Source organism: Nothobranchius furzeri, chromosome 13, assembly GCF_043380555.1.
Source record: "Nothobranchius furzeri strain GRZ-AD chromosome 13, NfurGRZ-RIMD1, whole genome shotgun sequence".
In the NCBI taxonomy this organism is placed as follows: Eukaryota; Metazoa; Chordata; class Actinopteri; order Cyprinodontiformes; family Nothobranchiidae; genus Nothobranchius; species Nothobranchius furzeri.
The window spans coordinates 62,379,491-62,393,029 of NC_091753.1; the positions used below are offsets into that span (position 1 = coordinate 62,379,491).

Sequence of the window (13,539 nt, forward strand, 5' to 3'; positions counted from 1 at the left end):
ACCATTTAAATATCGATGTATCTGATACACAAGGCCAACCAGCAGCCCCTCGTTTCACCTAAAGCAGGCTAGAGAGGATCATCAATGGCTGTTGTCTTAAAAAGCTGCTCCCTAAACTTCAGGATGTGGGATTAAATACATCAGACCTTTCAAACGGATTATTTTTAAAAGCTTGTTTTAGTTTTGAATTGTTCAAAGTCCCAGTTACTGCTAAAAGCTTCAGAGTCACAGCAGCTGTCTGTCTACTCAGTCCCTTTAAAACCCTCTAATTCATATTAACACATGCACCGGTTATTTAATATGTATAGAAAAATAGGCATTAAATCGCTTTAGACACTCTTTTCCTACTGCTGCTGAAGCAGATGTTGTTCTGTGTCTCGGTACAGCTCCACAGGTGACTGAGGTATAGTTTGCATTAATAAAACGGAGCTTAGTTTAACTTCAAGGCTTTCTCCTCCTACCAACAGGATCATTCCACCTGTTTCAGATAAACTAACATCCTAATTCAGACACACTCACATGAATATGTATATAAAACGTGTATAGAGGGAGATACGTGAGCTGAATCAGAGATCCAGAGGTACATTTTACTAGTTAAAGCTCTGTGTGTGTGACAGCTACTACCCTCCTAGCTTTCTACCTGAATGCAGTCGCAGCAGAGGGGCTAGATACGAACACAACACAGCCCCCCCAGAGAGAAGCATGGCCCCGACGATGAGAAAAAGGCCCCTACATATTTCATATTTGCTACTGAAGACACGGTCATGCGATTAGCGCATCTATCCTCCGTACAGCTCTGCTTTCTCTCCTGGACTGAAGGCCTTTTGCACCCTCGGCTCTCAGCCATCACACCTTTGCAGCAGCAGGGTCTTCCTCAGGAATTTCAGCTTATCAACACGTTCATACCACTCCTGTCTGATCCAGCTGTCAGACTGCACAAAGGGAGGGAAATGTTTAGTTTTTTGACATTATCCTTGTAGCTTTTGTTAATAATTGATCTTTCAAGGCCCTGATTGGTTCTGCATGTCTAAGATTTCCCCCCTGCCAGCCTGGTTTTACCTCTCAGGGCACACATTACCCTGGGAACCAGAGGTGTCACAGGCACGTGGGTATTATCATCATTACAACGGAGGACCTGAATAATGTATAGTATCCTGTACAGAAACGCCTCTGGTGACGTACTTAGTTTATTCTGCGTCCTAAGTCACAGGTGTTCAGAGTAAAAGGTGTTGTCCGTGGGCTCAGCAGTCAGACGGTCAGCATCTGAAACATCAGGTAGGTCTTTCCTTCCAAATCAGATCACCGGAGGACGTGTCAAACCTGGTGATCACATGCAAAGCTGCAGCCTTCCCTCAGACAACCATTCTGTCCACTCAGGACGAGACACGGGAGGAGAAACGTACGCGTCAGGGAACATCAGTCAAGTGAAAGGGTCTGATTGGCCTCGCAGGTCCTCCTCCAACTCCCTCATTGGCTCCACTGCTCTAGAGGAGTGTTGTGATTGGCTGGAGCAAGACAGGAGGGATGAGTGGCTCTGTGTGTCATCCTCATCCACCACCACTGCGGCCCTGCGTTCCTTCTGAATCTCACTGTTCCATGCCTCCTTCTCCTTTTCTTCTTCCTCCCCGCACCTTCGTTTCCTGCTCCTCCTTGCTACTCTCCTATGATCTCCTATGGTCCACATGCTCTCCTCGTCATACTCCTTTCCTTGCGCCTCCCTGTCAAAGTCCAGCAGTTCTTCCATCATCTCCTCAATCTCCGTCTCTCCATCCATCTCCTCCACCTCTGACCGGAGCTCACCCATACTTTCAGTGCGGTTGGTATCATCCGTCTCCTCCTCGTCCCCAACACCCTTTAGTCTTTCCGGGGGATCGCTGGCCTGGCTCTCTCCGAACTCTAAGATGGTTGGTAAGTTGCCCTGCTTGGGACATCGTTTCCTCAGGCTGACCAGGAAAGGCTGCGGCAGTGAGAAAATGTCCACGTTATTCCCCAAGTCGATCCAAGTCACACTCGGGAAACTGTTTGGATCCTGCAGACAAAATTAATCAGGAGTTAACTACAACCAGATCGTCACCATCTTTGATGCAATCTTTTCACAAAATCTAAGAAAATGTGAGCTTGGCAGATCTTTTTATCTCTGTAAGTAACGTTGGGTTATGCTTAAAGGGAAAACTCCACCTGATCAAAGTGAAGCCAACACGGAAGTGACAAAAATTGCAGTTCCCCCCTCATCCACTAGAGGCTGGCTCCAGAAAGGAGCAAATTCCCGTTCACTCCCATGTTAAAAATGCCAACTTCACAGTTTTCCCACCTAGCTTTGGTCAGCTGTGTCTTAAATGTGCTTTATGAATAAAGGATGGGTGTTTACAGCCTGGTACAAAACACCATCTCATCAGTCGTCATGACAACTCTGTAGGGGATGGATTATTTTAACCCATCCAGATAAATGTAATAAAGCTTGAAATCATGAATAATTAGGGGCGTGCCCCTTTGGTTGACAGGTGAGCCGTCAGAGCGAGCAGCTTGCCTCCTGCTTGCTCCAGGGAAGGCCTCAGTCTCGGCCTCCCATTAAAAGTGTCACAGCCTTGAAGACACAGGGTTGCAGAGTCGCTCAACTGTGGATGTATCTGGATGAAACCACCCACCAGCCTCTGCTAGCTTTGGTTAGCTCACTTGGCTCATAGCTACATTGTCTCCGAGTTTGATGGATGTCAATCATCTGGCCCCGCCCTCACAGCCCTGCTAAGCTCCATTGTTGTGTTTTCCTGGAGATGCGTGACGCAGCCAAGATGGCGATGATGGGAACCGCTAACTGGGCGTCAGTCCAACTCTTCAAAAAGGTGACAGCATGGAGGGTTTTAACATCTAATATGTCACTGGTTATATCTGTAAAATTAAGCATTACCACTGTTTCTGTGTTTCTGAAGCTGAGAGTGAATACCAACAGCAACCCTGATCCCGGTTTCACACGGCGAGCATCAGCGGAACGGAACAGCAGCGGAGCGGCTCACTCGCCAACTTCAACGCGGTCCTTTTCACACCGGGAGAGTCTCGGCCACGGCACGGCTTCCTCGCTGTACCCGCGAGACTGTAAAATCCCTCCAGACTTCCGACACCATCCTCATCGAGAGATCACAACCCCCGCGAGGAATCACACCGTTGCACGACGTGTCCCAGAAGCGGCTCGCGGAAAACATAGAACTCGATCCTATCTTTAGCGGCGCGGCGTGGCATGCCGCTTCTGGGACGCGCCTGAAAAGTGGCGCATCGCGGCTGGTTTGAAACACTCCATAGACTATATTTGGATTTATTTGAAGCGGTGCCGCTTCGCTGCCGTTCCGTTCCGCTGATGCTTGCAGTGTGACCCCGGTCCAACTCTACCTGCTCCGTGGGAGTTTGAAGTTCTACCTTTTAGTAAAGATGGCTAAACAGGATTCCCAACAGTAGAAGATACATCGCCAACAAATGAGAAGACAGTCGGCCAAGGTCCAAGTTTGTTGTTGGCAGATGAAGGGAAACGTTCATGAAAACATTAACAACACCTTTCTGACCTTTAGGGCATCCGTGAGCTCCTTCAGAATGGCTCTGGTCAGCCTGTTTCCATTCAGAGCCAGGGTCTCCAGGTGTGGCAGTGAAGCCAGCGTGGGGAGGAGCTGGAGGAATGCCTCATCTGTCAGCTCAGTGAAGCCCAGCTCCAAGCTGACTACGGTGGACGCATGGCGCTGCAGGTGTGCACACAGACGCTCCATGTCTCGAATGGTCAGAGGAATCCCCGAGAGATCCAGCGCCCCGGTGGACAGCGGGTCCGTCAGCACTGCCTTCACACTACAATCAAGAGATGTGAGAAAATATGACAACCCATCTACATTAGTGTGCGTTTCTTTGTGTAGGGCTGGCAAATGGATTACTTATTTGTACTTGAGACCAGGAAGATGTGATATTCTACACGAATATAAGATATTATTACCTTGCTTGATGTTTATTGTAAATATCAGACGATTATAGGGCTTAATCGGAAGGTTCTAGGATTTTTGCTTACACTTCGTTTTGATTCAGAAAAGAGTCAGGTTCATAAAGTAAGAAATTATTTTATTACAATTACAACACGACAAGTGAACTACGCATTTCCTGTGACTGGATGCAGCTAAATGCGATGAAGGCTATGTGTCAATGTGATGTAGGTCAGAACTTCCGAATCTCGGAGAGCGGCGTCTGCGGATGAAAAAGAATTTTCGGTGGATCGGAAAGTCACAGGGGCCGGCTGACCGCCGGCACCGGAGGGCCGTAGAACACCGTGGTACCGACTCTTCAGTCCAGAGAGGTCTCGGGTCACGACAGCTGGATGGAACCGCGCGTCTGGAGGACTCTTCAGGAGCCTAATAATAATATCAGCTTGTTCTGCAGGAGCTGTTTAGCTGTCTCAGCTCTGCAGGTGCAAAAAGGTCTTGACGACGTGTCAGAACCTTTGATGGTTAAAGAGGTTGCGACAGGTGGCCGGTCTGAAGCGTTCTCTTTTACTAACGAATCACTCAGCATGATCCAGTTTTAAGGTTTTGATGTTATGACTTGCACGGCCAATCAGAGGCTGACAGCTTGGGAGATGTTACCAAGACAACTCAGAAACACGCCTTCTTGATACCGGATGTTCTGACTGGTTAAAAGGGCAGGTTATGTGTCGGAGTTTAACTTGTTATTGTGTGATGTTATGGACCTGTCGTCTAAACACGCTGAACACACTGCAGTGGTAGACTTAACATGACATTTCCTCCACTGAGCACAGATTAATGAAGCATTCCATAATAATGTGATTGTAAGTGGTAATAAACAGCTTTTATTTAATGATTATCGAGATTATGAGTCATGGAAGAAGTTCATATTGATGTAGGAAATCATTCTTGATTTTAGCACTTGATCCGAGCTGGAGTTGTTCCTTCTGTGGAGGCAGACAGATGGGACCTTGGGAAAGAAAGTTATTGTTTATCTTTCAGACTTGCAGAGTCTGTGAGTCCCAGCTGGTGTGAAGGCGGACTCGTTTAAAGGGAACACGTGCAGTGTTGTGTCTCCTTTCTGACCAGATGTTGAACAGATGTTGGAAGGTCAGACTGTACCTAAAACTGCCCATTGCTGGACGTTACGTTTGTACACTTTATACTGATGTGTTCATATGCAAGCACATGATGATGTTATAAAATAAAATCTCACACTGAATACAGCAGTCTCCTCCTCCTCCATCGCTCCAACATCACACTTTTAAAACTGAACAAACGATTTAAAAAATGTTTTGCATTTGATTTTTTCCATCATTTACTGAGACGAGTGCACCAAACTAATGGATCGACCAACCTTTCAAAAAGGGCTCCATCTCAACGAATCCTGCCTACAACAGACTCCCGCCCAACCAGAGGAAGGGCTTACTTTTCCCTCTTCTGACCAAAAATAAAAACTATATCATCTAAACACAATTAAAATGTGCTTTTAGGTATTCCAGCAGATGTTGGGTGTAAGCATTTTAAAAAGGAATAATTCAGACAAAGATATGACGATCAGTTTCCAGGTGATAATACAGCACCACTGATGCAGCTTACAGTAATTCTCATCCATGATCAGCCGTATCACAGCTGACCATCAAGCCACTGAGTCCGATTCTACTTCCAGGTCCATCATGGAACTGGCGCCAGTCCAGAGGGTGTGTCTGTGTCATAACTAATCCCGTTGTATTGATGGGTCTGGTTAGTTTAAGATTACAAAGGAGGTCAACTAAAAATGGGAAATGCTCAAACATGAAAACCATCGACCTGAGAGACCAGCTGCATCTGGTGGGAAAGACATGGAGTGACCACACCCTTGAAGGCCAAGCAGGCCTCTAACCTGTCTTACTCAACGAAAACTCAACCAAGTCCACGCTTGATCCTGTGGGAACAGAGAGGCATGCTGGCGGAAGCCAGCTTTCAGAGATCTGCTCCTCAGCCGCTAGCTGGAGCTAAAGGTGAACTCAGGAGGATCCAGCGGAGTAAAAAAGGGCTGATCTGGAGTCTGCCACAAAATCTGATGTAAGGTGTTCTCTTGGCTCCAGCTTGCAAATGGAAACATCACCAGTAGGTCCCAGCACCAACAGACCCGTGGACCCAGTGGGACACAGACAGAGGATTTTAAGAGCTGAATCTGCATCTGCTCACATATCTCAGAGGAATCTGGGACAGAGCAGCCTACAGCAAGGAATGTGGCCACATTTAGCCTTGCATGTTTTCTTTCCTTTGGCCTTTCAGAGATCTCAGACAGACTTGTGTTATTATTTGGGTTTGGGTTGGAGGCATCCTCACATTTAGTGGACACAACACGGTGGTAAAATTAATTCTAAAACCAACAAAACATCAACATTAAAAGGTTTATAAAAGTTTATTTCCTAAATCCAGTTATCTAAGGGCCTTAAAAGACACATTTGTGTGTTTTTACTCAGTGAGATCAGAAACCAGTCAGTGATTCTTGGGAAGGATTTATCATCTTTGAAGTAGACCGAGGCGCAGAGTAAAGCCGATGCCTTCACATCACAAGCCCTAAACGTGTTAACGGTCTATAAATCCATCGCTGTGTCTAAGTGAGGAAAAACAGGAGACTATTAATGAAAAGCTACTCTATAATTTATGGCTTACAAGCCTGTAATGGCTTTAATGGTTGCAGACCCATAAAACACAAAAACCTGTCAGCAACAATACGATGTGGATAAGGCCATCGACGTCTGCTTCAGTATCAGTAGGAACTCAGAAGGTCTTTAGAAAATGTCTCGGGGACGGCAGACCTTTGACCTTAACCCTGAGTATAACAAAATGTTAGAACGACCGGTGCTGCAGCTGAACTTTCTCACTATGTCATCATTTTAGTTACAGAACTAACAAAAAACAAAACAAATGACTGGGCTCAGGACAGAGGGATGTCACAGAACGAGACGAAGAGAGAAACAGAGGAAGTTTAGCAAACTTCAAATTCTTCCTTCAGGAGGCAAGAACCACCAAACATGTAGCTACGCTGGGGGGGAGGGGATTCTGTGATGATGTCATCAACATTTGCTATCGCTCACAATTCAAACTCCTCGTCTTTGGCCCTCTTTTATGTTGATTTTATTTCACCGTTTTCATTGGTTCACTCTATCCCTTATTTTACCCATCTGTCCTGTACCAGAATGTTTCACCTATTTTGTAATTTGAATTGCTTTTATTGTTGATTTATTCAATATATTTACCTTCTACTGTACCATGTTCAGCGCCTTGGGCTTCCTGACAGGGTTGCGGAAGGCGCTTTATAAATAAAGCTTTGATTGATTTGATTGATTGATTGATATGTGCGACGTACCGACATCTGATTTGTAGTCATGCTAATTACGAACATTTACAAGCTGATAAATCTCAAAGTACGTGACTGACGTTTCATTTAAATTGAAGTGCGACGTGTGCAATCCAGGGCAAAGTGGATTAGAAAACAGCTGTTTTAGCCCCGCTGTCTTCCACGGACCCATGAGCCGACCAGACAGGGAGAAGACTTAGGCTCCCTATAGCCCAAGGCGACTGTCATGTCCCTGAGCAGAGGTGAGTTCCATCATCTCCTCTCACTAGAACCTGAGTTCATTCTCCGCAGGTGGGGAGCAGAGGGAACTACAGCTGCAGACGATTCCCTAATCAGGAACGCGGGTTTAAAAGGAGGACGGAGACACTTCATTTCGCCGGATGATTGTACCAGTTCAGGTAGCACCAGCCACTCGACCTTGAACCTTGAAACCTGTTTAACTCGTGTTTGGATTATTGACCTTGGATCGTAGTTTCGGATTTGGATTTGGATATTCCCTTATACCCGTTTGTCTCGCTCAGGATCACCTCATCATCATCTCACCCTCGCTGTCTCCAATTCTGGATTATTCTACACGTCCCGTCCTCCTCCGACGTTCCGGCTCGGATTTCCCTCTGCTGCCTCACTCCTACGACATCTCTCATCCTCTGCTCAGCGTCCTTCCCGGCTACACTTCCTCTCAGCACCGACACCTCAAAGACTCGAGCCGTCTTGGCTCCTCAGCACAGGACTTCCCTGTTGCAGTTCTTAGTTCCGTTTATAATAAAGACATTTTACTTTATTCTTTGGACTTGTGTGATGATTCTGCATGTCTTGGGTTAGGCACTTACCTCGAGCCATGACAGCGTCGATTCCTCAGGCTTTACTTTCTCCTTCTATCTGGATTTAGTTTTTAGTTTTTCACCTTTTGTCACTAGCCTTCAACTTTAATCTGAACACCTTCTCTACCTCTTCTAAGTTCTTATTTGTGTCATAAACAGAAGGAAAAGAATGACATGAGATTATTTTTAACTCTTAGTTTCTGCTGAGTAGATCCATGGAGCCGCCAGACTCATGATTTTATAAATGAAAGTCGGTGCTATGAGACAAAAACACGTTGTCGTGTCTATTTAAATAAACTGGATTGAACTGAACTGAGCTGAAAAAGAAAATAATGCGAGCAACCGGACTGGAGTCAGAAAAAGACGGACTGGGATCTTGACTTGGACATCCTGAGTTCCTGTGTGTATTTGAATGATTTACAGCAACAAACAAACCAAAGCAAGGAAAAGCTCACGTCTGGCATCAAACCAGAATCCCACGCTACAGAAAGTTTCTCACGTGAGACCGGAGTCATCAGCCCTGTTGGGACAACAACCACAGACATGACGGGAGGAAGAAATACGTCCTCATCATGGATCCGACTCTGAGTTCAACACTGAAATGTGATAATTTACCACTACGAAGAATACAGACAGAAACAGCTCAATCATACCTCCATAACAGCTAGACCTCTCTGTGTGTTCACCGCTAACAAGCCTCTGTAATGTGTGTTTACTAGGACCACCTAAAAAAGGCAGAACTAATGGTTTTTTAAATTCACGTCACAACTTGGGTGGGCAAGGAGAGGTCGAGGCTAAATGCTCTGGAAACAGGATGGCAGGCGAGGGTGAGGTTCTGGGAAGGCGGATTCCCAGCATCATAAACTGGTTTTACATATTTTTATGATCACCTTGCTGGAGGGGAAGCAGCCAGCGCTTGTTTGCAGTTCAGCAACACTAGTTATGGCTGGACTCACCCCTACCCCAGGGTTGCTCATGGGGGAGGCACTGGGTGGGTAAGGGCATACTCACAAATTATTAGCAAGAGATTTTCTCTCTGCAGCTCTAAGCTGCAGGAGGGAAGGTTGTGACTGTTGTTTATGAGAGCCGGACAGCAGATCTGATTACCTGGGCTTCTGGTCTCTGGTTGTCTCCTAGAAGGAGAACTATCGGTGGCTGACATTAGTTTTTTTTTTTGCAGACTCAAAACACGAGTTTGCAATGACTGAGTCACATGGGTAAGAATGAGTGGGACGAATGGCGTTCCTGACCTGAGCACAAGCTGTTCGACAAACAGATAACAAACAAGCAAAGGGTGGCCCATCAGTGCTCTTGATACGAGGCAGAGGCTCAGTTACTGACTGTTTAGTCGTATCTTCAGACTGATCGCCCTCGGCCTCGTTCTGACCCGTTCAGATTCCATGTCATAGCATCGGACAGAACATCGGTGGAAACTGGGGAACCACTTGGTGTTGCTGGAAGCTGTGAAGCTGAAGGAGGCATTCATGGCTTGGCTGTCACACAGGACCCTTGATGCAGCTGATAGGTTTCAAAAAGCCTACAGCAGCCTCTACGGTCATGGATGTAAAAGTTGCACATGGGAGGAATTCTGAAACGCCATTAAAAAGTCATCTTTGGGTTGGCCCCCAAAGACGTTGTTGCTCCTCTGCTTCCTCAGCGGCCAGGCTGGAGTGCAGGCCTTGACTGCACCTTTGGGTGAAGACTAAAGGTCTGCTCGGTGAAGTTCAGGCAGATTACCACGGGGACTCCAGCCTGCTTGACCTGTTGCAGGTTTGGAGAGATTTTTTATCCCTCCCACTGTCTTTATGGGTGACCCCACGGGGAAAGATGACCATTGAGCAGGATTGATGGTTTATCCCTTGAGGTCCACGTGGAGGAGTGAGGTGGTGCTCACTCCTCCACGTTGCGGCCCAAGGCGTTGGGCTGCAACAGTTCTGACCCGCAGTAAGCCGGGCTCGTTCCAGGTGAGAGTTGGACTCTGCCAAGGATGCCCTTTGTCACAGATTCTGTTCATAACTTTTATGTACATGATTTCTAAACACAGCCAAGGTGTTGAGGGGCTGCTTCATGCAGATGATGTGGTCCTATTGGCTTCATCAGACCATGAACTCCAGCTGTCGCTGGAGCAGTTCGCAGGATCAGCTCCTCTGACTCTGAGACCGTGGTCTTGAGTCAGAAAAAGGGAAGAATGCCTTCTCCAGGTCAGGGACAAGGTCCTGCCCCAAGTGGAGGAGTTTTGCTCAGAAGTGAGAGAAAGATAGAGCGTGAGATGGATAGGCAGATTGGTGCTGCGTCTGCGGTGATGCAGGTGTTGTCATGGTGAAGAGAGAGCTGAGCCAGAGGGCGATGCTGTTGATTTACCGGCCGATCCACATTCCCACCCTCACCTATGGTCACAGGCTCTGTGTAGTGACAGAAAGAACGAGATCGCAGATACAAGCGGCCAAAATGAGTTTTCTCCACAGGGTGGCTGGGCTCTCCCTCAGAGATAGGGTGAGAAGCTCGGTCATCTGGGAGGGGCTCGGAGGAGCTGCTTCTCCACATTCAAAGGAGCCAGTTGAGGTGATCCTAACCGGATGCCTCCTGAATGCATCCCTGATTTTCTGGGCACGTCTAATCTAGAGGAGACCTAAGAGAAGACGCAGGACACGCTGGTGGGTCTAAGATTCTCCACTGGACAGGGAATGCTTTGGGATTCCCTCCTGAAGAGCTGGCCCAAGTGACTGGGAAGAGTGAAGTCTGGACCCTCTCTGCTTAGGCTGCTGCCCTGGTGACACGGCCCCGGATAAGAGGGCAATAACAGAGTAATGGATGATGGAGGTTGCTGAAGGTTTTGGATTTGTGGGGCTATTATATCTGGCACGATTGACTTGTTGAAGTTGAACTTTACTCTAGGCCACGTGTCTGCAACCTGTTCCCATCAAAGAGCCATTATTACCCGTTTCCCACAGTAAAGAAAACACCGCAGCGGCCGCAGCATTGTGGGCGGGGCCTACCCTCAGACAGCAGAGAGCTGCTCACAACAGGTGACAGCAGCCGGTACCGGTCGCTCGTGTACGTCAAAGCTATCTTTCATATGAAGATAATCAATAAAACGATTTATATAAAGTGGATCCAGAAGTTGTAGCCCGTCTCTGCCGACAATATTTAGATATTTCTCACCCTGTTGGTGGTTTTACTGAGCAGGTGCCACTTTTGTCATACGTTTCTTTTTAAAACATGTTTAGACTGTTCAGAATACAAATCCAGGCTCTGTCACGTTTGATTGTTGTAATTAAACTTTGTAGGTGGGGAAGGTCAGAAAAGGATCCGATCATTTTGTTTTTCCCTCGTTTACAGCGACGGAGATAACGGCGCAGTGCGCCTGGCTCTGGTGGTAATCAAGTTTAATTTGATTTATTTTCACAAGAAAACAGAACAGTTAAAAGCAGGGCTTGTGTTGACCGGACAGTTCCTGTATTTGATCGTTTATTTTGACGGAGAAAGAATAGAAAGAATTACCCCGACGCATGCAGACGAACTGACATTTTATTCTACGCACATCACAGATGTAGCTAAATCACTCAAGAAAAGATTTCCTTCTGAACATCTGAGCTGGACACTGCTCAGTCAGCGCGTACATAAGGTGCACAGCGAGCTGAAGATGTGGAGAGGGGCTTGGAGCACGTCGCAGAACCAGAGCGCATGCGGGAAGATTCCTTCCACTGAAGCGAGACTTGTCACTTAGAAAATGTTCCCTGATTATGAAACTTTGGCTGAATAGCGCTTGTTCCTGTCTCCAACGTGGCGACACATCCAGGAGCCGTCTGAGGAGAATCCCAGAATCTCACATCCTCTTCAGCTCAGAAAGCGCCTTTATGATTACGCACAAGCGTGACCCTGTTCAGGTTTACGCAGACAATCTTTACAAAGAATTGACTTACAGATATAAAATTAATTCAGTAAAATATAAAGCATTTTATTCAAATATCCATTCATTATTTTACAAGCACAGAGGGCCGCATCAGATGGATGGAAGAGCCGCATGCGGCTCCAGAGCCGCGGATTGCCGACCCCCGCTCTAGGCCGATGGAAAAGAGGCTCCAGCTGTTTGTTGAACCTGGCTTGTACCTCTGGGTCATGGAACAGTGGAAGTTTGATTATTTGGTCCATGTATCATCAAAATAAAGAGCAGTGTCTGCTTTGTTTTACAAAGCCCATAGTGTTACCGGTATGGTTTGGACTCTACCAGGGCTGTCCCTCGTCTCAGACCAGGTCAGAAGCAGAGATATTTCCAGCAGAAGCTTTAGTGTGGCAAGATGCAGGTGCCCCACTGTGCAAAGACGTAGTTTGGACATCCTACAGACGTGGTCTGGACCGACAGACTCAATGTAGACATGAGCTGCACATCCATGCAACGTTGACTGCAGGTGCAGGGTGCGTTACAGCAAGTCCAGGCCGAAGTATGTTCTAATCTATCTAATTACGTTCAGTTGAATTTAGACAAGAATCATCCTAATTCAGGTGTTTCCTGCTGCAACACACCTGATTCAGTGGCTGAATCACCTCTTCAGCAGCTCATTGGCCTGTTACTCACTCTCTGATTAAAAGCAGGTGTGCTGGAGTAGTGAAACAACTAAAACATGTTGGATAGAGGACCTCCGGGACCAGGGTTGGTTATCCCTGGTCCACAACAAGCTTCTAGATTAAATGACTGTTCAACTAATCCAGCTAGCCTGAAGCTACGAGGAAGTATGGGGTGACAGTGGCTCAGGTGTTAGGAGTTCACGCTTCGATGGGTTGCCGGTTCAAACCCAGGCTCTGTCCGTGTCAATCATTGTGTCCTTGGGCAAGTGACTCCACCCTCTTTGCCTGCTGCTGGTGATCGGAAGGACTGTTTGTGTAGACAGCCTCTTTTCTGGCAGTGTGTCCCAGGGCGCCGGTGTTACAATGATTGTCTTGTAAAGTGCTTTGGAGTCCCCGACTTAGAAAAGCTCTATCCTTCCCATTCCTGGGCCCGCTCACGTAAAACGATGATGCACCCAACATCCGGCGAGATACTGTACCATCACTGGCCATTGACATGCATGTTGAGGTTTTGTACATCGCAGTAGGTTCTTGGAAGAATTCAAGAGGATTTAAAAAACCATTTCCCCCTGGAATATGGATTTGCGTGGCTTGGGAACATGTTAGCTGTTTTACTAACAACCAGAAACTTCATGACTGGAACATGCACCTCGGACTAAGAGAGAGGGTGGCTGCATTCCACTTTGGCTGTACATCAGTGCATGAAGACCCGGTCTTTCCCTGTCTGACTGCATTGTCAATCTGAAATAAGAATCATTTTAAAAATGTACACACAGACTTTAGACCCCAAAATAACTGAATGGAATCATTCTTT

At 46.8% G+C, this 13,539-nt stretch overlaps 1 protein-coding gene across 2 annotated transcripts in view; it reads right to left on the reverse strand.

Moving 5' to 3' along the window:
• Nucleotides 1–1,218: 1,218 nt before the first annotated feature.
• Nucleotides 1,219–13,539, reverse strand: part of lrrc75a (leucine rich repeat containing 75A) — a 53,476-nt gene continuing 41,155 nt past the window's right edge. For both annotated transcript variants that reach the window (XM_070543748.1, XM_070543749.1), the window contains exons 4-5: nt 3,552–3,825; nt 1,219–2,029 (exon numbers count right to left, since the gene is read on the reverse strand). In XM_070543748.1, the coding sequence (XP_070399849.1) occupies nt 1,421–2,029; nt 3,552–3,825 (883 nt within the window). In that variant the 3' untranslated portion in view covers nt 1,219–1,420. The remainder of the gene's footprint in view (nt 2,030–3,551; nt 3,826–13,539) is intronic.